The 26,533-nt window shown below is 31.1% G+C and overlaps 2 protein-coding genes across 2 annotated transcripts in view; both read right to left on the bottom strand.

Annotated features, from left to right (window-relative positions):
- The window catches only part of LOC148609057 (uncharacterized), a 99,506-nt gene extending 94,465 nt beyond the window's left edge, over positions 1–5,041 (bottom strand). Inside the window, exons 1-3 of the mRNA XM_088596234.1 lie at positions 4,903–5,041; positions 3,591–3,671; positions 808–902 (exon numbers count right to left, since the gene is read on the bottom strand). The gene's annotated coding sequence lies outside the window, so the exon portion shown is untranslated. The remainder of the gene's footprint in view (positions 1–807; positions 903–3,590; positions 3,672–4,902) is intronic.
- On the bottom strand, positions 3,809–24,966 carry LOC148609062 (uncharacterized). The gene is made up of 20 exons (XM_088596224.1): positions 24,771–24,966; positions 23,303–23,533; positions 22,095–22,169; positions 20,895–21,008; positions 17,015–17,131; positions 15,226–15,380; positions 14,671–14,716; positions 13,747–13,977; positions 13,212–13,286; positions 12,575–12,679; positions 12,007–12,177; positions 11,366–11,449; positions 10,975–11,138; positions 9,920–9,965; positions 9,461–9,697; positions 9,210–9,284; positions 8,483–8,596; positions 7,817–7,996; positions 6,816–6,902; positions 3,809–6,493 (listed from the first exon to the last, which is right to left on the bottom strand). Exons 1-20 carry the CDS (start codon positions 24,840–24,842, stop codon positions 5,786–5,788), a joined length of 3,087 nt encoding a protein of 1,028 aa, XP_088452350.1. The 5' UTR covers positions 24,843–24,966; the 3' UTR covers positions 3,809–5,785.
- Positions 24,967–26,533: the final 1,567 nt, after the last annotated feature.

Below are 26,533 nucleotides of genomic sequence, written 5' to 3' on the forward strand. Positions count from 1 at the left end.
AATTTTGCTCTTCAATCCTTTGAATAAGTGTCTTTCTTTATTGAAATGGTGGTAAAATCTCAACGAAAATGCTGCTGTTGATAATGTATTACACTTACCCTAAAAATGAACCTCTTTTCCGGGTTCCCCCAACATATCCATGTTTCAAAACAACTTTTTTCACTTGAGTATTATACAATAAGGGCGAAATTTGATCGGGAGAATTTTTTTTTCATCAAATTAAACTTAAAATACAACTGACCAATCGATTGACCAGCAAAAAATGACACTATATAACCTCCGATATTAAAAAAATGCCTCATAACTTAATCAATATTTTCGACCAAACAAATTCTACTAACGTCGGAAAATATCGTATTCGCCCAAAACGGCCAGGGCGCATATATATATATATATATATATATATACTCAAACGAATTATTGAAGGTGCAAACCGCTTGCAATTGCCAATATCAAGTATTATTGTTGGTGTTCTGGAAGACATTTAGGCACTGCCTCAATGTTTGGAGAATAGCTGAAAAACGAATCTTACTTTTCCCCACGACTTACATGACTTAGGAACGTATCGGTTAATTTGAGTTGTCTATTAAAACAAATTGAATGTTTTGGTCCAAGCTACAGCCAAAAATATGTATGGGATCCTATGGAATCAATAATTGATAGTCACTGGCCACATGGACGGCATATTACGATCATCTTTTGAAGAGACTTCAAACGAGGATCTTCAAAAACATATAATTTACAGTATATAGCATTTGGCAATGCCAACTTTTTATCATTACTCCAATATTACAGTGCATGCGGTACCTATAAGGTTCATTCATTACATCTTCTATGAACACCACCCAGACTACAACAGACACTATTCTTGGAATCATCAGTGTGGTTGAAACCATACAGCTCTAATAAAATAAAATACAACATAATTAACATTAGATTGACTATTTTAGTGTAATAACATATCAAAAACATCCGTTTTTATGGAAGGTTTCTAATCGGGTTGTTTCGTTGCTAAAACTGGTGCTTGGATAGAGAATATTGTTTCATCATTGACTACTGAAATTTATTGTATGTAATCATCTTATTGTGAATTTCGAAAAGCCTTTTATGTACGAGGAAAAATTAAGAGCATTAAACAATTAATCAAGCAAACTATGGTGACTTTTCAGGTCAAGATGTGGAGCAGTAATATCTATATAAATGTTCAACTACAGAACTCAATAGAAATATGTGACACTAATAACAAATTTAAAAACGATTATTTATTATCATGGTAGTCTTTAGTGATTAGAAATATGTTACCCCAACATTCCAGTTTAGTTGAGTCCGAGTTACTCATGTCTTGGTGTCTTCATACGAGTTATTGTTACATGGTTCATACATGGTACAGAAATAATAATAATTAAAAAAAACTATGTAAATCTTTTCATGCACCTTTTAACCTACATTGTTATATCGTCAAATACTTCATGTCGTTGCAGGTCTAACATCATATTTATCTCTGCTGTGGTCAAAAGTATGCTACTTTTGAGTAAAATAAAAAATGTTTTAAATACCTTTCATTTTGGATACTTTGGGTTATATTTTTACTAGAGTTAATCACCTTAGTATTTTATTATAATGTTCATTCCAACAAAAGACAAAAACTGTTTCGTTTTGTTTGTTCATCGAGGTTCTTGTCAGGAAAACGGGATATATGTATAATGAACGTGGTAATCTGAATCATTTCTTTTGAACATTGTGGTTAATAGAAACGGTAATAGAATATACAGTACAAACAAAATTTCAACAACTTGAAGCTAGTTTTATTGACTCTAAAATCAAAATACGTGTTGTTTGTTATTATGTTTTTGCTCTCCTTTTAAAATTAAAATTAACAAATCGTTTGATTTTGTTTCGGATTGAACTTTTTGCAGTTTTTAGTTAAATACACGCTACAGTCCTATCATTGATGTAAGGTGCTTTAACACAATGATGAATATGAAATCGACTCAATTGCATTGTCACAATAAGGTTCAGTTTCTTAACTGAAAGCAACATTTGCAGATCTTGTACTTGGGACTCCTAGGATTGGGTTTGACTTTGTGTGGTGACAAATACTTCAATAAAACACATTTTCTACCGACTCCAATTTTAGCAGTACTATTTCTACGATTTACTAGTCGGACTAGCAGCATCGGCTGTCGTTCTAGGTATACTTGGTGTGACATCGACTACAATCAGCCTCGTAGGAACATGGAGATTATCATCTTTACTTCAGAGTTTGGTGAGTATAAACAAGTCAGAGTTTGATAAGTGTTAACAGTTCGAAGTTCGGGTAGTGTAAACAGTTTTAGAAATAAAAGGACTTATAATGAAATACAAAATAGGTATTGCTATTTCATTATTAGAAACTATCCTTTTAAGAGTTTTATATGTTTACTTTCTTATCTATAATTGCCGTCCGTCATATGGACCGGTAGAAAGGTATATGGACCGCCTCGCTTTTAATTTAAGAACGTGGTCATGAAGAATTCAAAGTTGTGTATATTTTCCCTTTTCTTCCATTAAATAATCAAAAGTTATCTAGATAGTAAACGTTATATATGACCCTAATCATCATGACCTATTTGCTAAATAGGTATGATATATCATTCAGACATTTTGTACATGTTGAAAAAGGTGCATGTATTGTTATGAATACAGGAAAACTAAATGGATTAAAACAAAAAAGAAAAATATATATTATTTATAAAACATGTAGTAATTATAAAAATGTGTTTAACTATACTGTACTGTTACCAAGGTTTTTTTCTGAAGAATCAATAATATAGGAAAAGAAAATCATAGGAACCAGGATTAGAAAGGTAATCGAAAAATATTGTCAAAGAAAAACGACAAGTCGGAGAAAATAGACATACACAACAAAGAGTATGAACTAGTAAAAATAACACATATGAAGACACCAAAGTAAGTGAGCAACTCGGACTCCAGGTTAAAAGGTGCATGAAAAGATTTACATAGTTTCTTTATTATTATATGTGTACCATGAATGAAGCACGTAACAATAACACGTATAAAGACTCCAAGACATGAAGTAAATGAGCAACTTGGACTCAACTAAAATCTTGGAATGTTGGGGTAACATATTTCTTATCAGTAAAGACTGCCATGATAATAAAGAATCGTTTTTTTTTTGTTTTTTTTTCCGTATTTCTATTGGGTACTGTAATGTTCTTATCTTAGCTTTACTTTTTGTTTGGCTTCCACTTGAATAATAGAACGTCTGCTTTAGATTTATTTTCAGCATGTTTATATACTTTTATGCTTAGTTCTGTGCTATATCATTATGTTTTAATAATTGCATGCTATGCATAGTTTGTGCTTGAATGTATGTATTGCTCTGTGTGTATGTGTCCTTGCATTGTTTTATGTTATGTTATTGTTTTATATTCGGTCAAAAGCTCTTTAGAACTTGTGTTTGTATTTATGACATGCCGAATCAAAATAAAATGTTCTTATCTTATGTTATATATCTAAACATACTGGAAATAAAAAGATTTTGAATACAAACTCCTAAACAATTAACCCGAAAAGTAAATAAGGATTACCTAATTATCGGGTGCTTCGTTTGATGTTATAATTTGTACGAATGGGTTACTTTTGCCTATTGTCAGTATGCAGTACTCTATCTAAATAAAATTATAAGAACGATTTCATTTAAGTATAAAATGATTGAAAATACTTCGACAATGCAGAAAATGGAATATCAAAATAACCACAGGCAATTTTAAAGTCACATTAAATTTAAGGAGAAAAACACACTCCAGATAATGATGATGATAATAATAATAATAACAATAATACTAATAACAATAATAATTAGAACAATTACGAGCAGTGATATACCCATCAAAAGCTGATAGGGAATCTTCTGAGTTGAAAGCTTAGGTAACTGTTCCTTAAGGGTACAAAACAATACACGCCGAGTTAACTGTAAGAGCATACCGATGGTGAGTAGGGATATCTAAATTAGATGTCGGCTGTTTGTCATATTGGGGATTTATATCTAATGGGGTCAATTAGGTGAATTACTAGAGAGTTACCTGAATCAAACATAATATACGTGAAAGAAACCCAATTATCAAAATAAGTTATTTGAATGTTAATACACGTGATAAGGGAAAGGAAACCACGAAAATAAATATGTTCACATTAGTATTCAATAATGTCATTCTAACTGGACTTTTTACATAGCGGATTGTATTTTCTGAAGATGCCCTAGGTATACAGACAGATAAAGCTTACGGAAACAAAATCAAACAATATATAATTTGTTTGGTTATTTATAATTAGCATTGACGATGAATTTAAATAAATCAGTGAAGTTTGCAAAAAAGGTAGATATTTAGATCAACAAAATTATTCTATGTACACCATTCAACCTCCTAAGTTCAACTATCAAGATTACTACTCATAAATGATCACTAAGCTTAATAAAGAAACAACAGAAATAACAACAAATACTTTACGATTATATCTACAATTTATACGACAAAAAATATATCGTGATAAAGTTTGGTACTAGTAATATATATCTGTAGAAACAGTGAATTCCATATCAACTGTTTAAACATTCAAAGCAACATAGTTAAATAAGTGCATAATCCGTTTGTATACTATTGTTTTAACTGGAATCATACCACATTGAGTATGTTTCGAGAAAATAATTACATTACAACGATTAAAGTAAAGATATTCTACGCAGTCAACATCCCTACAATTTAAATTCTGTTTAAAAACTGCTGATAATACACTCATGTGATATAAAGATACAAGGAGGGCACAGAGAACAATGAAGTGTTTTTTTTTTTAAGAATCAATATTAAATTTGAAGTGAAGCAAGTGGTCATTAACACTTACGAAACTACTATCTTCTACCGAGATCTGTGAGACCGTTCGTGCTTAAATCAATTTAAAGGCTCTCTCTCTATGTATAAACGTCTCAGAATGTGACGACTCTATATGCTACACAGCTCCATCGGTTCAAATTGATACAGGGAAGATATATAAACGTATAGAAAGGTCTGAAAATTCCCAACGATGATAAAACTGTCAAATTTGTGATGCTAATTTTTGGTCGCTCCCTCCGCGGGACTCGAACTCGTACTGGGGTGACATCTATGTCAACACCGCCTGCACAAAGTCCAGCGCCCTAGACCACTCGGCTAAATAGGCTATATGAATAATTGGTAATACGAAAAAATAATCATTGGAACCAAGGTTATAGCGGTAATTAAACGAATGTAATCCAGTGACAAAGACCAGATATGTAAAACAGTCATACACAACAAAGAACATGAAGGGAAGAAGATTTTTTAAATAAACAGCATAAAAAAACAGCGAGACAAACGTCAGAAATTTACCTCCAACAAGGCTTAACATGGTATGAAATACTTTAATGACTACTGTACGGTGAAAGTACTATTGTTCGTGGGGTACCAATTTGCATGGTTTTTGTGGCTAGGTCAAACCACGGAATTTGGTTCCCAACTAAAAGGACATTTCTATTGTTGTGTATACTGAAAACGCTAAAACCACGAATTGAAGAATCCACAAACTTGTGTTTCTTCTATAATTCACGAAAATTAGTATCCACGATTACAAGTTTTTTTTTCACAGTAAGTCTTCATTACAAATTCCTGGAAACCTGTCGTTTAAATTTCAAAAATAAGAAAAGCATTCTACTGAATTTAGGGAAGATAGATAATAGACCAAAGAAGGTGAATTGGTACTTCTGTGTATACTAAAGATCTTCAATTTCTTCAACATCAAGATCTGAGACGATAGTTTTATCCTTGATGTTTGTTGAATCCTCGGAGTTATTTGTCACTGTTTTATCGAATGCATTTGTTTGGGTATCATCCGTTTGTGCATTACTGGTTGAAGTTGGCATTTCAATATCACTTTGTCGGTTGCTCAAATTTCTGTGGACAGATTGTTTTCTGATGACTTCACTTTGGCGTTTGCTTAAACTGGAGCTGGTAGTTTGTCGATCGAAATCTACACTTTGACGATTTGTTGTGTCTGTCTGTACAACAGACATTTTATCTACATCGTCATCAAGATCCGTATTATCCATCTCACTGCTTGCAGTCTTTGTTTCTGACTCCTTTTTGTCCTTCGTCTTTTGACTGTCACTTTTTGACTTAACAGAATTTCTTCGGGCTAATTTTTCAGCGTCCTTTGCCTTAACGTCCGTTTCCATAGTTGTGTTTTCTTTCTTTAATATTGATAGATCATTCTTTGTAGGTTGAGATTTTGTTTTCTTATTTTTTATAATTTTAGATATTTTGTCGCCTGATTGTAAATTAGTTTTTACTTCATGTTTCTCGCTTTCCTGAAATTTTCTTTCGGGCATTTGTGCACCTTTTTGAACATGTATTAAATGAATGTTTTCATCTTGATCTGTTTTTTTGATCAGGCTAATTACAATTGTTATAATGCATAAAATCTAAAACAAAAAGAAAAACAATAATTTGAAGCCATGCCATGTATATTTAAATCGACTTTGTGTTTTTTTCAGTAACGGAGTTTAATGGTACAGTCGGTCTTTTCCAATGCTTTCTAACATTTTCGTTGGCTTTTTTCTTTGTTATTTGTTTCCTGTTTTTTGAGTAAATGTTTTTTTACATGTATTTTCAAATATTGTATTACGAAGGACAAACATTATAATTATACATGTTTTAATTATGTAATGTTTTTTATATAACATTCTCAGTTTACAAAGATTTATATATTGTACACGATAAATGTTTTAAACTTATAATAGTTACCTCAGCAATTACAATTAATGATGTAAACACAAAAAATGGTGTACTGTAGTTTTTCTTTAATCTGTCTTCTATAGCAGTATCACAACTCTGGAAAAAATTAAAGTTATTCTTTATTGATGTATACTGATTGCAATGAGGTTCGAGAATGTATCAAAATATGCCAATTAAACAGGCCAAAGAGTGCGGAAAAACGAGTGTGCAGAACATGTTCTGCGCACAAGTTAAATCTTAGATCTTAATTCGTTTTCGACACGAGTGATTATTTATCGTAATGATAATAAAGATTTTCTTCATAATTAAAATATTCAAATTGTGACGATTTGGCGTGATAAAATTCAGAACGAGAATTTACCAAATTTATTTCACAGTGTGAACAATTGAAATGGTGTACACAGGGAACATTCGATAAATCTTCATCATAAAATGAGAGATATCAGTCTCAGTAGACGAAATATTGATTATTTTAATTCGGATATGTCTAATATTGTATTTGAATATAATAGCATTAAAACCTGTGATGGGTCATAGTTTTCCTTTCCTCGTTTGTGTACCCCGTACTTGATTTTCATGAGCAACTCGGCGGGTGTTTCTAGCAAAGCAGAGGACGCTTACCTTATCGGTGCACCCGGTCCATGCTCCCAGTTTTTAATGAAGTCCGAGTGGCTCATTTGCTTTTGTTCCTTTGTATGTATGATTTTAGTTACTCTATGTTCTTTGTTGTGTATGCATGTTTTCCATGTCTGGTCCTTGTCCTTGGATTACATTCTTTTTATTACTGCTATAACCTTGGTTCCCTTGATTACTCTTTATTATTAAGAAGAGATAGAATGAAATATTGATACTTATTAATATTCTTAACTGATAATTTTAATGATTTAAAGCAATCTACCGGAAAAAATGATATTGCACAAATCCGATTTCACTAAATTGTCAAAGGCATATTCACATAATTCAGAACTGGGTATATCGTTGCGTTGCGTCTAATTTATACAAAATCTTGCCTCTCCGTGGTATGACTGTGGTACATCAGTGCACGTAGAATCAGAAGGACTGCCATATGGGTATATTTCAGTCTGTGATGTACAACATTGGACTGGGATTTTTCGAGAACCACGTCGATTGAGGTACCAAGAAGTACCCACGAATGAAGGGTATGTACTGCTTACTCCACAGCATTTAGCCTATTAGCATTCAGGAACACTTCAATATTTGTCATATGACGATTAAATGATTTTTAATGGGATAAAAATATATGCACTACACTGTGATTTTCAAACACGTTCTATAATTAACAGCTTGTCTGGTTCACTTGTATTTATCTCTAGTAGACTTCTAAAAATGTAACTTATTCGTAATGAAAAGATATTTGCTTTTGTGATGCGTGATCAAAAATACTGTACTTGAATATTAAGGATAGCTTATAGTGCCCAAGTTACAAATACTACAATAATGATAGTAAAAAAAATAATATAGAAAAAATAAAACAATAAAATCAAATGCAAATCAACCACTCTTTCCAATTCAGCGAATTGTATTGTGATCAATAATAAGTTTTTTATCAGTTTTAACCGATTTTCATACAACATTTTTAAAATATGTTCCAAACGTATCATTGACTAAAATTGAATCCGATTCTAAATATAAAAAAATATCTTAAAATATCTTACCTTAACAAAAAGTGTATTCCAGTAAAATGAAAGTGAATGTTGGTACTCTGAGTGGTCAGAGTACGAGTAGGAGTAAATATCCAATGCAAGCTGATAAGTAACCGAAGAGTTAACCTATCATTAACAATGTGTCGAGTTAGCTGGTTTATGTACCAATTAAAGGGTGTGTGTAAATAATTCATATTGTATCTATTTTGTATAAAAACGCGATGCTTAAGAGTACATGCATTTTACTACCTCGATAAAACATGACTGGACATCTTTAAGCGCACTTTGTCAAAAATTAGAAATAGCTTTCATATAATGTACATCTGAAAACATGAAAATGTCCTTGAATACTGTTTTTTATCAGTTAACTTGTATGATGTTTTGCCTGCAGGCAATTTACTTTAATGTGTGGGTAAAAAGAACCCTTTTATTTAATGTTGTTATTAGCTTTTATTTTTTTAAACGGAAAGCACATGAGTGCATATTTAGGACGAAAAAAAAAAAAAAAAAAAAAAAATATTATTGGCCCTTTGCAAACATACAGCATGCCACAATCAGTTTTTGCAAATGTTATCTGCTAATCGTACTAAAATAATGCTGTATCAACTTTGTGAACACATACATTTAAATGGTAGAAATTTCATGTTGTAAATAACTCTTTAGCATTTTTTTTTTGAGTTCCTACATGTATTAAACACTAATATGCAAATAAATATGTTTCAAAGAGTGAAGAAATTACCTCTGTCAAAAACTTTGCCCACAGGCCAATTTCTATGATGTGAGACAACGCCATTACAACCCATAAACCAAGGCCCTTGAAAAAAGAAAACACATGACAAAGCTAATAAATACAATATTATAGTTTTTTGAAAGCAAATTAGAAGATGAAAAAATGAGGTGACAGTAATTTTTTCCTGGTAAACATACTTATAGCATGACAGTATTTGACGAAAGTCATTTTTATGATGAACTTAAACAGATCTTACTTACCACAATGACAAAAACTAGTTTACATCTATCAGGTACTAGTATTGAAACAGAATAAATGACTGTACAGATCGCCGCCACTGAGAATGTTGACACCACAGTAGAGAAGTTTTCTATTGCTTTGTTAAGGTTAGTGTCTGTGATATTTATCCGCCTCAGGAGCTCCTCAATATGCCCGTTGCCGAATACTGTGTCGTAACGGATGTTGATTGCTAGAGATAGCAGACATATGCTGAAGACCTAGAAACGAAATATGTAGACCAGATAATTCTGTCGTCTATTTCGGTTGCTTGAGTCTTACAGATTAGCACAAATTCAGCAATATATGAAATGACTTTATTTTTAACTAATATGCGTTTCAATGATTTTATTTTAAAGATAGGAAGACTTTTTTTTACAGATTCTGTGCCTACCATTAAACTTTTTGACAAAGTAGATATTATAATGTATACGGTCTCTTACCATTATTAATCCAAGGGTCAATAGGTAAACAACGTTTGGCTTAGATCTGTAAATAAAAAAAGGAAACGACTGGATCAATTTTTGATAATATTAATGTTAAACCGTAAACTCTTTCTGTTATTGTATTCATGCTTTCATATGACATGAATAAACTTATTCATTGTATTATTTTCATAGAAAAAAATCGGAAGTAACTACTTTTGAGGCAGAAAAAGAAATTTAAAACAAAAATTGTAGAGGATACAAATAATAATAATAATAATAAAAACACCGTGCACAACACCAACAACATGTTTAGATAATTGTTGAAATTGACTTATGCTTATGTCTTTTTTAATTGGGGAAGTGAAGGGCCAGTACGGTTAACAAAGATTCAAAAGATTATTCCCAGAGGAAAAAAGTACACCAGAAACAAGTATACTGTAAGATGAAAAACACAATAAAAGCATTTAAGCATGCAGAAATCCTGAATCTACAACACACTGAAAGCTTTTACCATTCAATATCAAACTAATCTACAAAATCATTGAGGCGATCGTAGGATATCTGAATAAAATTCATTTTTATAAAATAACTCTGCTCTGTAGATTCATATGAAATTTTGCTCATATACAAACCTTGTTGAGGTGCTATCGAAAAGCCTTTTACACGTTGCCAGATAAATAAATAAAACATCAACAAGACGAAATACAGTATTACCACTTTATTACTAAATCAAAGGTTCCAACAAACTATCAGAAGTAAATGTCATTTGTTTCTACATTTTTACATTATTGTCTTGTTTTTGACGTCATCCTTTTTTTCATTATGTCGAGTACCAAATTCTTTTTATTATGTTGTCTGTAATGTGTATTTTAAAGTTTAGTTTTGGTTTGTAAAATACGGTTACGATCTATTAAAACTTTATTTTTTTAATTTTGCTCCTTTTTTCTGTGCGAAACAAAATTGAGTCTCAATATATAAAAATCATATTTTTGAAAATGTTGAATATGATCTGCTGGCAAAACAACATTGTTTTACAATATTGTTTGAACTTTCAAATAAATAATAAATACCTTTTGCAGTGCCGTACAAAGAATGACTTAATTCCGGAGGCAGTAACTTTAAATATAACAAAGAAAGGAAAACATTTACTGCCACATTTAGATGATTCCTCGATGTCGTCAGTCTGGTAAAAAGATATGAAATACTCCTTGTTTAGGAGAGAAATACCAATGACCTGAAAAGATATATATTGACATTTTTATTGATAACTACATATTTTTGAAGATTAAAAATATAAAACATTTAAGTTTCATATAATTACATGGATTGTGGTATTTGTATTTCGAACTGAGTGAGTTCTCGAATTGGTACAAATGTTATGTGCACCCCTTTACGTTCATGTTTTTTTTTTTCATAATATAACATCAATTTAAACCAGTGTTTTAACTTCTATAAACATACCTCAAGAACTATTTTGAACAAAACTATTGCAAGAAACCAACCAATGTACATCCTAGACTTAAATAGAATCTTCTCACTACAAGTCTAACAAAATACAAAAAAAAAACATGCAGTTGTTTAGTTTACATCTTAAAACCTTTTTACACCTACAAGAGGTGGATGTAAAATATGATTATATAAAATCGCGTCTTTGTCTGAAACGGAATATTGAATAGATCTAATGTTATGAACAAGAATGACCACATCAGAATATGTTGGCGACAAAACACAAAAATATTCTTTTGTTGTTTTCTGTTTTGTTCTCATCTTGTCGACGAATATCGGATGATCATTTTTTCTGTACCGTATCTAGTCCCTCATTTTCTTACAAAACAAATTTTATGCTTTCTTAAATTAGTTTAACGGAGATGAATGGTAATTTAAGATGAATTTAGTTTGCAGAAAGTATGTGCTTGAACCCATCTACAAGTTTACTGTTTTTATCGATACTATAAATGTTTTTAACATACAATTAATGTGAGATGGCAAAGAGCAATTATGATAAAAATGAAGATTGCTTCCGCTGATTTTTTTACATTTGTAAATCGTTCTTCATTCTACCAAATGTCATTTAATTGACAAAAGGCAGTACTGTCACCTACATCAGACTTATATCCACCACAAGATCCAAAATACGATAAATAAGCATTCATGTTGTTGTATCTTCCGAAAGGTTCCATTCTACTCTCATGGGCATTTTTACAGCAAAACCATTTCCCATAACTGCCAGTGTTGATTGTATCGGAAGAATAGTCCACTCCACAACAATCCAACTGTTCCGAATAACATAAAGAATAGTGAAAATAATTTTTAATTGTTTGAGAACATTCGTGCTTAAACCACAATTTCAGACTTTTATTGAATTAGATGGAAACACTATAAGGTATTTCCCAGACAACAATTGTGATGCCAAACTTTACGACTCCCGCCATGAAATAAACAGATTTCAATTTTGTTGAATTTACCTCTAATGAATATGCGAATCGTTCCATTTAACGACCTTTTTAATGAAACTATAGACAAAGACTTTCGACAAAGTTATTGACAAGACGTGAATAAATGTATTGTCCATTTGGAAAGCATTTTCTTTAAAAGAAGGTAGATACTTAGGCGATGCACTCTTTTTAAATTCGTGCTACTCTCCATAGATTTGTAAACAAAATGATATACCGTCATAACCATGTAGTTCCAAGTTCCTGTAATTCGTGTTGCCATGCCGTTAATGTAATACCCATTCTGTTGTATTCTCATCTGAGGTCTCATCTCTCCGTTGATCTTAAAAACATTAATATAAAATAATGGTAAATGAATCAATGCTCCCTCTCTACTTAAAGAATTCAATTAAGTAGAGACTTGATACATCAACAAAAATAACGTGAGAATAATGGGGATGGGTTATAGTATTCATTTTCTTGTTTTGTGCATTTACGGTTGGCAGTATGTGTTGTTAACGCTTCTAGACAGCACAAACTTAATTGCGTACGGCTAAACGTCATATAACGATGTAACGTACGATAAAAACAGTTCTCTATCTTTTTCCGTCGGCTTAAAGCAGAATATTGCTGTTTATTGACTGTGACTGGTTCATTGCCAAAAAAGCTGACAATTATCTTTATTCTTTTACAATTTTTCACTAACCAGAACCGCTTTATATGTTCTGTTTGAGAAATAGTTCAAACGGTTGGGACTAATTTTCATGTGGCTCTTATAATGTATCTTTGAATGATATTTGATTCTGATTAATCATATCCATATAACCAAATATGGCGCACAGTTTTAGTCATCTACAATTATTTACATTACTTGCCTCATCTATAAAAACTGCCCACAATACTACAACTATGACCATAGGTATTAACATCATGGTTGAGGATATACATGTCTTGCAAAAAAATAAAGATACATACACATTTTATAATTGAGAATACACGATTGTAATCGTTTTGTTGAAATAAAGATTTTCAATTACATATAGATTGTATAGAAATAAATAAGTTCTGACGAAAACATTACAAAAAGAATAAATAGTAAACCATACAAAAATTATATATAAACAAAGGTGACAAAATGAAAAAAATATAACAAGTTCTCATACACCTACTTAAGCGATATTTTATTATTACACTTTTTTTTATTATTTTTATCATTCTGAACAAATATTTAAAAGTTGAAGTAAATAATCTTGACTCAGATAGTTTTCATACATCTTTTCCAAATTATGTATTTCTATCCTTATCTTAAGTTGAATACCCTACAAAAGGAATAACTAAACTATACACCCATTACATGTATAAGTAGTATCATTATCGAACAATGCATGTAGTTTGAAAGAAAAAAATTACCACTATCGTAAATCTCTTTGATTTTCGCCACGTTCCAAGCAGACTGACAATAGTAACTGCTGCTCCAAGAACGCCAATCACTATTGCTGAAGCCGCTAAACCAATCAGTATATCGTAAAATGTGTACTGGTAAAACTTAAGCTGATAAAATAGATGTCTTAGAGAACCATCAATGATAAATACGTCTCCACACAAGGTCAGACCTAATCCAAGTAGGCCGAGACTCACAACCTGTAGGGGTATAGCAGTACTATACTTTTTTAAAGACGTTGATTTAACTAAGATGACGTAACATTGTTAATGTGCCATCAATAAGAATGTAGCATTTTGCCTTTTGTTTAAAAATACACAACATACAGACAAATATCGAAAGCAAAACAACAAAAAAACAACAAAAATAAAAAAAAAAAAACTAAAACTAAAATATTGTAATAGTCTAATAGTACGAATCAAACTTTTAATATCGTGCAGGAAAGCTGACAAATTAAAATAAAAAAAATTGATAAACATTAGCTTTGTTAACAAAAACAAATTATGGTTCATCAAATAAAAACTTGGAAATGAAAATGAACTGTGTTCGTGATAATGAAAAATTGAAATATTCGCATGTTTCAATTATCAATAGTATTCAGGACTTCAAAATATAACTGAATTCATTGGTTGGTTACTTTTGTATTTTGTATGTACTTCGTTTAAAAGCTTTTTTAATTTTAGTTCATTGGTGTCTCCTTTGGTTTGTTTGACAAGTTTGTATCAACTTTTAGAGAAATCACATAATTCTAGCTGCAAAAAAATCTTCTTGCCGCTGTATTACAGGCCAATTATTTCTTGTGTTTTTTTTTTTTTTTTCTCAATAAACTGTCAATATATTATATCTGATCTAGAAGGAGTATTGTATTATGATCATCTGAAGGGATTACTTACCAATGATATTATCCGTATTATCACGGAAAAGACAATTATTTTCGACCTGAAAGAAAAAAAGGTTTGACAATCATGATGTACATTCACCATTTAAGCTTCTTTGAATAAAACGTCCAACTGATTTACTTACATAGTTTCAACCAAGAAAACTGGAAACAAATTTACCGCAGCAAATTTGTTGATTTCCGTAAAAAAAACCTTTTTGCTTTAGTTAGGCTACACATCAAGGCATACTGAACTGCAAGATAGTTTCGCGTTTAATGATGTTTGAAGAAAACATTCTTTGTCTAAATGTATAATTGCCAAAAGCTGTTATTAATATTTTGTGTTCAACATCCAATTATAATCATTAGCAACTACTTATTTATGTTTTTTTTTATATAAAACATGTTATTTTAATCATTATTAGTAGTTATTGACATTGTTAGTAGTGTTATTAGTTTTAGGTTATCATTGTTATTACCATTATTATAAAAATAAACAAAAGTAAGTCAATCATTAATCTTTTTTTTTAACTTAACCAATTTTGTAATGAATATATTCATTATGGCTCACTTTCTCCAGTTTTCTCGTATAAAGCAGGCAAAATTCCTTCCTATCCCATGACGTATTGTAAGTAGCAGGTAATATTCGTTAGTTGACAGTTTGGAACGTGTTTCTTTGTATTCTAGCTTTCTGTAGGTATACTCAACTGCTATTATTGACACCACCTAAGTCATAATCGTTATTACAAGTTTAACAGCTAAGAAAATCGCCTCATTATTGTCTAATGTAGACCAGAAACCAGCATGATAATAATAGAAAATTATTTGATATCCTTTGTCAGATTTATAGAAATTAGAAAGGTAATTGGTTCAGTACAAGTAAATCTACTGTAATACAACTCGTGCTGGTATAAAAGTTACACTCATTCCGTCTTTACAGGCACTTTGTGGAAATGTAAAATGCACAGTGTGCGTGAATTTGTGATACACTCTATGATGTAATGCGGACTTTTGTGCTTAACGTGTACGGTTATCATCATCGACATTGTTTGCTATTTATACAAAAATTCAAACGAGCGTAATTACAACTCAAAATGCAGACAGCCAATCGGAGACCATCTTTAAAGTATTTATTTTTATGCTGATGATACTTATCTGTAAAGAGTGTTAGATATTTAACAGATAGTTTTAGCTAGGGTATCTTGATGTTAATCTCTTTCTATGGAAGGTAGTGTATTTTGTTTTATACCATCTTTCAAACCTACCAATTTCAACTTCATATCATTACTAACAAGATTCATGGTGGTTTGATGGTTTGATGGTTGTTATAAACACAAACTGTCTTACATAATAAAATACTTTATTTATCAATTAAAAGTAAATTTTGTTTACAACAACTTTAAAATTAATAGTTTCGGTCAATTTGTGTCCACTTAAAACAAAACATGCTTTTCTGATCTTTGTCCATAGATTACGTTATTTGATTTGCGCTAGAGACTTTGCTCCCTTGATTATTCTTTTTGTCTCCAATTGCCTACGTCGACATTGTGCGCGTTTAGGTGACCACATTTTGTCCATCTTAGACAAATAAAGGTCTATTTGTAAATGACATGGGGTTATTTACGTTAAACCGATGATCTAATCAAGTTATCAGTTATAATATATATTTTAAACAACTATTTTATTCAGATTATTAACTGCATCATAAAAAGGGTCATAAGATATACCTTTGCGTAACAGAAGTGGAGACAATACGATCTATACTTTCTGTGATTCTCCTATAAAATTTTACATTCCCTTCAAAACTATTAACTTAAATTCGAAAAGTCTTAAAACCTTTGTACCTTCAAAATTGTTCAAGGCATTTTGCCCGGACAGAAATAAAAACAGTCTAAGGTTATCTAAATGTAAATTATTTGCAAAAAATAGTTACAAAAATTTAAATTAAGGGTTATTTTTTTGTGTGTTTTTGTCTTACAACCTAAAAACAAAAGCTTGTAAGAAATAGACGTGATGTAAGTTTATGATTTTGTCAATACGCACAGTTTTATATTCGATATGACAAGGACTCGAACAAAATTGACTAATAATTTTGTACATTGTAGATTTTTGAAATGATTGTATGTAAATATCTTGCTAGTCAAAATATAGTTCAATATTGTTTATGCTACTGGGATGTTATGATATTATTATTATCATTTCTTTAATGGAATAAACTCAGCTGCTCGTTAAATGTAGAAGCTTTAGTCTTGGTAGTAGTAACATTAGAATTGTTACAAGAAATCGTAATTACTGTTGTTAATAACATTGATGACGTTGTAGAAATATTAAGCAACATTTTGCTATGTTCCAAAACTCACATGACAGAGTAAGCACGTGATTATTATTCCAAAATAAGTCTGAAGATATGTTCTGACTTGCTGTTTGTAGACTCCATAACAATATTGGTATTCAGAAGTCGAAAAACCACAACCAAGCTGAAAATATATAACGCAATAACTATAAGAACTTCGTAGGTTTATATAGCGTTGGAATAGAATAGCAGATTGAATTTTCAAAACAAGATACTTTCAGATAAATAGGAAGAGAGACACCCATACTTAAGCTGGTATTTTTATTCATAGTGTTCCAGTAAGCCCTTTGTTTTGGATAGAGTTTCAAATGTACCACTAATGATTTGAGCCCAATTTTCCTGGCCATTATGTGCCCGATTCATATGTAGACACCTTACTGACAGTAATACGTGTAAATAACTCGCATAAATTCAAAGTTAAATTATTTTATTGATATAAAATCCAACAATGGATTGTAATAAGAACAATACGAACGTTACACAACATACAATGAACAGGTTTATAAAAGTATATTAATATGATATAATAATATGATAGGTGAGATTTATTGACATTAGATCCTTATTGATTTCTATTTATTGCCTTATAAAAACCAAAGATGTAAATCATTCTTCCGACTTGAAATATCATATTAAATGTATATTTTATTCCTTCCCATCCGGAGGATTCATCTTAACACATGCATTAAATTGTAAGGAAAATATAAATGTACTGTTGTCAGTAGGGCTGTGTCAATTTCAGTCAAGATTGGTGGCTGTAGATTCAAAGTCATGGTCTAGCAAAATCAACCCACGCGCTCAAAAAATGCCATGCATTAACACATGTATGTTTTCGCTTTTACGTGAAATTTCTGCATTTTTTTTCATATGACGTATATTGTAGTAGCGAAAACTTTTATTCATTTGAACATATTAATCGTTTGTTTTGCAGAGGTAGACAAGCCAGTGTCATTGGTTACTGATAAAATTATTCATTTAGGGGTTGCTTGATAACATATACAAATGTAATTGAGGTTGAGTTTCCACCAGATTCACTAATACTGTGAAATAGTGTAAGGATACATAATAAAACAAATCATCTCATTCAAAATAAATCTAATGAAACCTTATACAATTTTGACCAAAAGGAGCATACAAAATGTCAGCCAAATACTATACAGCGGCTTTAAATCATATTAAGGCATATTAAGGAAATGACATTCAGGTCACTATATACCGTCTTGCTTGTATGCAGAATACGATGATAGAATTTACTGAGGTGTTAGTGGGATTACTTTTTTCCTCGCCATGACCACTTGTAAAATTATTGTCCACCACAAAATACATCAGATGGCTCGATTTTTGATTTTGGCGGGACATTTACATAGGAATAACGTAATGTTATATTTTTTCCCCACCCCCTTTTTAAATTATTAATTGTCGAATCGAACATAGAAATTTCTAGTTAAAAAACTGATGTTATTCTTAATATAGGTCATGGAGCCATTTTTGGCACTTTTGTTGCTGTGAAGTTATAAAATACGTCGAAAAATAACTTTCATTTCCAAGGTACGTTCGACGACATTACGTCACAACAATTTAGAGAGTTTCTAATTTATCATTCGATACTATTTAAGCTATATTTAAAATGCAATCACTTTGGAAGTAAGCATTTTAAATCTTAGCAATGTTTTTTTTTTTCTTTGCATTAATCAGCCTTTAGGACAGCTCATCGTTTTGTGCAATATGAAATTATGTTCAAATGCATGTAGAAATTTTCGATGTTTCCACCAATATATCAAATATGTACTCTAGAGCAAAACGTTGATTCATTAATAATGCAGCATGTACTTTCTTTTTAGAGATAGGGTTCATTTCCATAAATCTTAATCACGAAAAACGCGTACATGTAAAAACGTATTTGGAACTTTATTATAGCTGTAGCTACAGTTCATTGGATAAGCTGTAAAACCCTGAATTTTCTCTTTTTTCAAGACAATACAATTTTTGAAAATTAAAAATATTTCCCTTCACACTCACAAAGTCGTGCAGTTCTTGGGTTGTAAACAATGCAGTTTTTCTTGTGTATGGGGTCTATTTATTGTAGTTACAATTACTTGATATTCATTGTTTGCTGTTACGGATTTTATAACAGTTGCCAACATATAAATGCATATGCTAAGCACATTCACATTTACATTTACACACGTAGTCAAATTTCGATCGGGTATTTATACTTTCATCATGTAAATGGGGTTATAGTGTCCCAGGAAAGACAAGTAAAGTTACAATTATTTGTATACTTGGAAGTCAGTATATCGTTCCTTGTATAAACATACATACAATATTATTTCAAGTGTTAACATTACATTGCATGTATTTTATGCGTATGTTGTATCAAAACTGAAAGAGGGTTTGTAGTGTGCAAGTCCGTTTTAAAGACAACATTTGTAACAGCACTCCAGTAAATCTGATACCCAAAACTGTAGTGCCAAAGACAGATGTTGCAGTTTGGTATGTATATTTTATGTTTGTTATGTCGCATTTTCATAGATGTTTGTGAAAAAATCCGATATTTCAACATCATCTTAAATAACGTAAATTATACACGAAACGTACTTAAATAGCGGAAAATTCTGTATGTAGCTGATATATCTTGAAACCCGGTGAATGATGCATTTAAGTGATTCTCAATATCTAATGAGCTAAAAGTAGCCGTGACCTCTTAGTCATCACTGTATAAAAATAGGATAATCTGAATCTTTAAAATTTGGTAGCAATAGAAAAAGAACGGATATTGTAGATCGGATCAACTGCAAGTGCATGTAACCTAAATACAAAATAATAAATACTTTAAGAGATCACCAGTGGGCCTTCAATAAGTGTAAAAAACATACAAGTAAGCTCTGGAAGACCCCGACAAGAAGACAATAAAATCCACAGTAACTGAGCAATGACAACTCTTCAAAATCAAGAAGTAAAATATCCACACATAGACACATTGATAGACGAACCTCTCTTTAGTGTGGGGCTAAAATAATGTTGCAGGCCTTAACCGCTCCATTTAATTTAAGATAAAAAATGAACTAACACAACAGACAAATACACCATAAAATTTATTCATTTATACATCCAATTCTCTCCATGGAATACCTCAACATAAACTATATAGACAAATGAGATATCCACTTAAAGAACACTCACAGGAATGTTAAGGAAACGATTCGCTCCTTAAATATTGCGATATAGGAGACGCTCAGTGAGTGTTTTCGAATGTAAAAGACAAAATCAATATTGTATGCAAAGCGGCATGTACCCGTCCATTCTATGTATAGTCAGTTTAACTAACAAAATCTAGACTTACTTATGATTATATAAAGCTCTTATTTGCAAATAGTACAGATTCTCACGTCATGAACCAGTATATATACACTCAAAAATAATAGCAATCCACTAACTAAACCGTTAAATAAATTAACAACTAGCAAAACAAGAAATTCTTAAACGTAAATAATTTCTATTTAAACATGCCATAGTGAGTAACAGTTTTAATTTGACGCCGGGTGTATATAAAGGGAAGTATTTTTAAAGTGTTTTAGTTTTACAGTACGCTTTTATCATTTCGGCAACACTTTCTACCCTTAATGAAACTCATAGCATTAAAGAATAAGTTATAAAAAGTACTGACTTATACGACAGAAATCAATATGAGACTCCCACCACACTATTCTTCATCGAATCTTGCCTATAAGTAACGCTGTACTTTTTTGTTGAACGTTACTTAACCTCAAAATGAAAACAACTTGTATTCTGTGGTTTCCCGGTAACATTTTCCCGTAAAGGAATTATAAAAAAAAATATTTTTGAAGCTTTAAAATTAATTTTATAACAGAAGTATTAATACTTACCTCCGATAAAAAATTTGGAAACACATAGTGATAATAATTTGAATTCATTTCGTTTGAATTCCCATCTCCATAGGCTTTTGCATATGGCAGTAATGTGTAGTAAAGTTTGTCAGTCTGAAAAAACAATGAACAATTAGAATTTTAAAGAAAAAAATCTATCCTTAGAAAACCATAAATTATGACAAAAATACGACATTTATTAACCCATCAAATGAAACATGCATTAATTATCATGTATCATATATTTTTAAGATGTTTGTAAATATAAATATTGTGTTATGTTCAACTTATGATCAGTGTCCTTTTTTTAATTTTAAGTTCAAAACATTTATATAGATCGACTTTTGTACTTTCTTTGAATGGCTTATTCATCAGGTCATTTGGAACATACATTATTGGTAGTGTTTCATATGAACATTGACTTTGTTAACGATTTTTGTTAAAATTAAATATAAGATATTGATATATTGACGGCCTTCACAACTAAATCTCTTGTATATTTTGCAAGGTCATTATGTTGATAAATACCAAAATATGTCTTGATCTTTACCGTCATATTTTTGTCAGCACATACGTGTCTTCAATATGTATATAGGCATTATTAAAGTAAAAAAAACTTCAGCATGGGTTACAAAGTTTAATATGTTAAGTCCTAATGAAAGCATATAGCGCTGAAAACATGTTAAAAATGTAAGAAAAGAATATCCAGCTTCTCCATATAAGGAAGTACATATTTTTTATATGTATATAATCACTTTGCAAAGTTTGAATAACTTTGCATAAACATTTTTTGAGTTACATATTACACTAAATAGGTGACGTTTACAGCAACAAAATATAACAGAATGGCATGTTAAAATGTTGATAAAATTGGAAAATACTTATCAAACTTATCCATAAAACAAGATGCACATTTTCAATATGTTTATTTTCACTGTCCAAAGTTTTGAATAATTTGCTATAATATTTTTTTTTATTTACAAATTACACAAAGTAGGTACTGCTTGCAACATGAACTAACATAAATGGCCAAGTTTAACATAATAAAAAAGTATTAGAAAATATAATTTATTTGTTTTTATGATATTTGGGATTTGTAGTTTTTTGTAACTTTTTAATAATAGTAATATCTGAATTAATGATACAGAACAAACAGTTTTTTTTTAAACAGGCACTCATTTTTTCATATTCATATTTTACCTCATGATAAATCAGTGCCAACAGAACTATGTAGACAGTATACACACATATCATTAGAACACTCATCAATACAGCCTAAAATAAAATAAAATGAAGAAATAACGACATAACTTACATATATACGATGACATAATCTTTTGTAGGTTTTAGTTGGTCTGGATCTTGCATGTCAGTTAACTGCTAGTAGTATAATAAGTTTCTTTATTTACGTTTTAACAAGGGACTTGTACCTTTTCGAACTGATTTTTAGGCATGTTCAATTGTATAATATTTTTTTCACTGTGGCCAGTTTTAAAAGGGAAAGGTTGAGGTCATGCCAAAGTACTTTAACCCCGTCGCATTTATTTATGTCAAGTCAGGAATTTCAGGCCTCTGTCTGTCATGTTTCGTTTTCAATTTCAATTTACATATATGTTGATGGAGTATATAGGTGCAACTTTTTCGCTATACCTGTGTAAATGGCGTTCTGGGGTAACGCCAGTCATCTCCGTCTAATAGACAGTAAGACATTAGAACTTTGTAAGTGACATAAACTTAAAATCAAAAGAAACGATCCACTGGCTTTAATTATTTTTGAATTGTTTTGTCAGGTAGCATACAATTTACTTATTATATTCATCATACGAGGTGTGCGTGACAATTAGTTCATTATCTTGAAAATTCCTTTACGGTGTTTCAGTTGAGAAAAACAATTGGCCAAAAATTGTGTGTTTCAGTACATATACAGTAACGCAAAAAAGTTTATGTACGGTTTCAATTTGAAGGATCGAAGGGATCAGCTGAGACTATTTTATCTTGCCCATCCGGTTATATATTGTCTCCTCGCATTCCAGTGTTATTTTATTATTATGTTTTGTCATACCAATCAACCAAATACATATAAGCAAGGAGATCATGACATGAATGAGGAACAAAGACAAGACCAAGCACACAGCAAAGTGTACGAAAATTTAATAATAAATGTACAAACCGGCCTCTTCTAAAAGCGGAAGCACAATAGGATGAGCGTCCACTGCTTTTTCATGAATATTATTTAGTTTGTTCATATGATTCCATATTTCGATTGAACGAAATATGAAAACTACGACATCGTTAACAAGTTTAAATTCATGTTTAAAATGCCGTATATAAGGGTTTGATATTTTACCGAATTTAGAAATTGTATTTTATTTAATGTCCTGCATACGCAGTTTTCCGTTTATACTTACGATAACAAGGAAATATTTTCGTTTTTTGACTGCACCCAGTAGTCCAAGAATGCCAGTCATAAATTCTAACACAAACACTGCGATCAAAGAGAATACTATGGATTGTACTGTAGATCCAAGAGGTACTCCGAACACCCTCTCGATATTTACCATCTTCATCACATTTTTGTCCAGGATGTCGTCACCAACTTTGATGTAGATGGACAGCATCACGTAACCAAACGTCAGTGTCTTATAGGGAAAAAAACATCCTGTCTATGGTTTATTGTGCATAAGTACAATTATAATGATTATATATATATGTGTGTGTGTGTGTGTGTGTGTGTGTGTGTGTGTGTCACAAGATATTTAGAGGTAGGGATTTTTTATCTGAAAAGAAGTGATGTTATGGAATATAAGACACCAACAGCAAATCTCCAAGCAAATACTAAAACATTATGTTGTATACTGTTCTTTATTAACTCTTTTATTGACCACGGAATTCTTTGATATCAATTTATCTAGTTTCCATCTTACAACTAAATTAGACAATCCTCATTATTTAATTTTTAATTTAATTTGTTTTAAATCTAGAATACAGCTTTTAACTGAGCATTAGTTGTTTTCCAAGTTATTTCAATTTGGTTTATTGAATCAAATAGCAGATCGATTGCCGTATATTCATTACAACCAAATGATGCAAAAGAAACTTTATTCCTTCATGTCTTTAATACCTACAAAGGCCGGGAAAAATGGACCACCAAACCTTTAAACTTCCATACACAAAGCTTTAAAAGATAGTCGCGAGTCCTATCACGACACTTGCTACTCCCGTAGTGGTATTAATTCAATGTGGATCCTGAAAAATTGAACGATTTTCTGGAGACCCTCAATTAAATATTATTTTCTGAATACAATAGGATTAAAAGCTTTGATTTTTCTTATTTTTATATTTTTTACCCACATACTCAGTTAAAATCCTGACTCAAAAACAGTATATACCGTTTTTCATCCAACAAAGACGGTACAGTTGATAGATATTCTCCATACTTTGTACAAAACGATTTTCAATCAGTTTCCAAATATACCGAAGAAGATGTCTCCAAAGTGTTGGAGTTTTTTTATCGACAATATATTTGTCAAGTGTGGAGGACGCGTTTTTTAACAAATGGTCGGATTATCGTTAAACATATATTGGTTAAGTCAACCTCATGTCTTGAACTACACATAAATATCGATGGTGAAGGAAAACTATTGACCAAACTATACGACAAACGCAATTACTTTTCATTCCGTATTGTTCACTTTCTGTTCATCTCTTTAACACCTGGAAATTATTTTGTACAGAGGTTATATTGTGTATTGACAGAAAAAAAATATAAATCTCTGACTTTCACTCTTCTTGAAATTGAACTAGAATGTAATTGGTGATTTGCTTTGATTATCACGGCGATGTGTAAATGCAATTCAACGGTATTACTTTACTCACCCTTGTTACTAGGGAAGCTGTCATAATTATATTTGTAGATAAAGTCAAGGGTCCTCTACTTATTTTCCCCATTGTCTGTTTTTATTAGCTCGAAAGTTCCGTCAAGTTATTGAAATCATACACATTACACCAAATACTTAATATCATGGAGTCACTTCCTGTTTTGTTGTGTGACTATTGTGGAATGTAAATCGGTTGTGTGTATGTGTCAATCTATACCTTTTTTAATTAAACGGTATAGTATTAAGCAAATAAAGCGTGTGAGAGAAATCAATGTAGGTGATTTAAACTTAGTACCGTCGTTTCACTTGATCAATTATATATGAATTTTAAACTTAATCAGATGGTTAAGCTTAACCAACACATATCACTTTCTTTTACTTTGATTTACAATTGCTATATTTACTTATCGGTAAGTTGTGTAACAGCATGAATATTAGTTGTGAGCTTAGTATTCTCAATTAGAACTTCTCTTTATCAATGTGTTCATTTTTTTTTCATGCTATTACTTTCGTCGACAAACGCGATATATATTTTTTGTTTAGAGTTTATCCGTAAAAAGGGTTATACCAAATAAAGCACATTGTTCAGGAGTAGATATCCATTTTTAACTTAAAAAAGCTTTTAGGTCAAAGTATGTTCAGACGTTTTAGGTCGTCATTACAATTTGAGATATGAGACATGAGCCACGATATCTTCAATAAGATCTTATGTCATTTACTGTCACAAAATTTGACAGTACATAGCTACATTTACGTGGCTCATTTAATCACAATAACGTCATGTAAGGGTGTTAAAAGTAGACAGAGATCCATCTCTTTCCCTTCAAAATTGAATTTAGGATTTTTTTCAGGAAAATGTTCGGTAAGTCAAAGCTGCATAGTGATACCACGCGTTGATATATCATTCTATTCAATATGAACTTCTCGATTAGTTGTAATCACTCCTACATACGACAGAACTTGTGTTATCCGGCAAATAAATAGGATTTAAGGATCCAGTATATTCTGACCCTACAGCTATCTTAATTCTTAAGCTGATACTGTCATGGGTTTTTGACCAAATAATGATAGGATAGACAGGTAGTTTATAAAACCATATATTTCAAAGCAATTTGATGATGTCATTCTGAGACCTACTGATTAAATGGAGTGAAAGAGGTTCTGGAATTTTCTTAATTTATAAATAATTAACACGGCTTTTCACTTCCCAAAATATGTATACTAATTGCTTTGAGATAAAACAAGAAATAACCCCCCCCCCCTTCCAAAAAAAAAAATAAATAAATAACCAACATTTTACTGCACGTGTTTGTAATTGATATATTACAATCAAACTAAATATTGAAATCATTCCACATTCCACATACATAATGTAAGCTCAGAGTAATCAAGATAACCAAAGTTATAGCGGTAATTAAAAGAATGTAATCCAGGGACAAAGACCAGATATGGAAAACAGACATACACAACAAAGAACATAAAGTAACTAAAATCATACATACAAAGTAACAAAAGTAAATGAGCAACTTGGACTCCGGCGCATGGACCAGGTGCACAGGTAGAACAACATCCTCTACTTTTCTAGAAACATCCGCCGAGTTGCTCATAAAAAGTCAAGTCCGGGGTAGACGAAAGAGGAAAGGAAAACTATGACACGTTGAACACACCAGTTTTCATGGCGACTATAAAACGTTTTTAGTTTGTAGTACAAAACGATTTTCAATCAGTTTCCAAATATACCGAAGAAGATGTCTCCAAAGT

Source organism: Perna viridis, chromosome 8 (assembly GCF_037379345.1).
Source record: "Perna viridis isolate PV_CMFRI_1.1 ecotype Kerala chromosome 8, ASM3737934v1, whole genome shotgun sequence".
NCBI classification, from domain to species: Eukaryota; Metazoa; Mollusca; class Bivalvia; order Mytilida; family Mytilidae; genus Perna; species Perna viridis.

Bases quoted from the DNA above. Each gene is read 5' to 3' on its own strand.
- LOC148609062 (XM_088596224.1), bottom strand. From the start codon at position 24,842: ATGGGGAAAATAAGTAGAGGACCCTTGACTTTATCTACAAATATAATT. The intron at 23,534-24,770 runs GTGAGTAAAGTA...TTTCCCTATAAG, and splicing joins CAGCTTCCCTAGTAACAAGG to ACACTGACGTTTGGTTACGT. The intron at 15,381-17,014 runs GTGAGTTTTGGA...ATTATGACTTAG, and splicing joins TCACGTGCTTACTCTGTCAT to GTGGTGTCAATAATAGCAGT.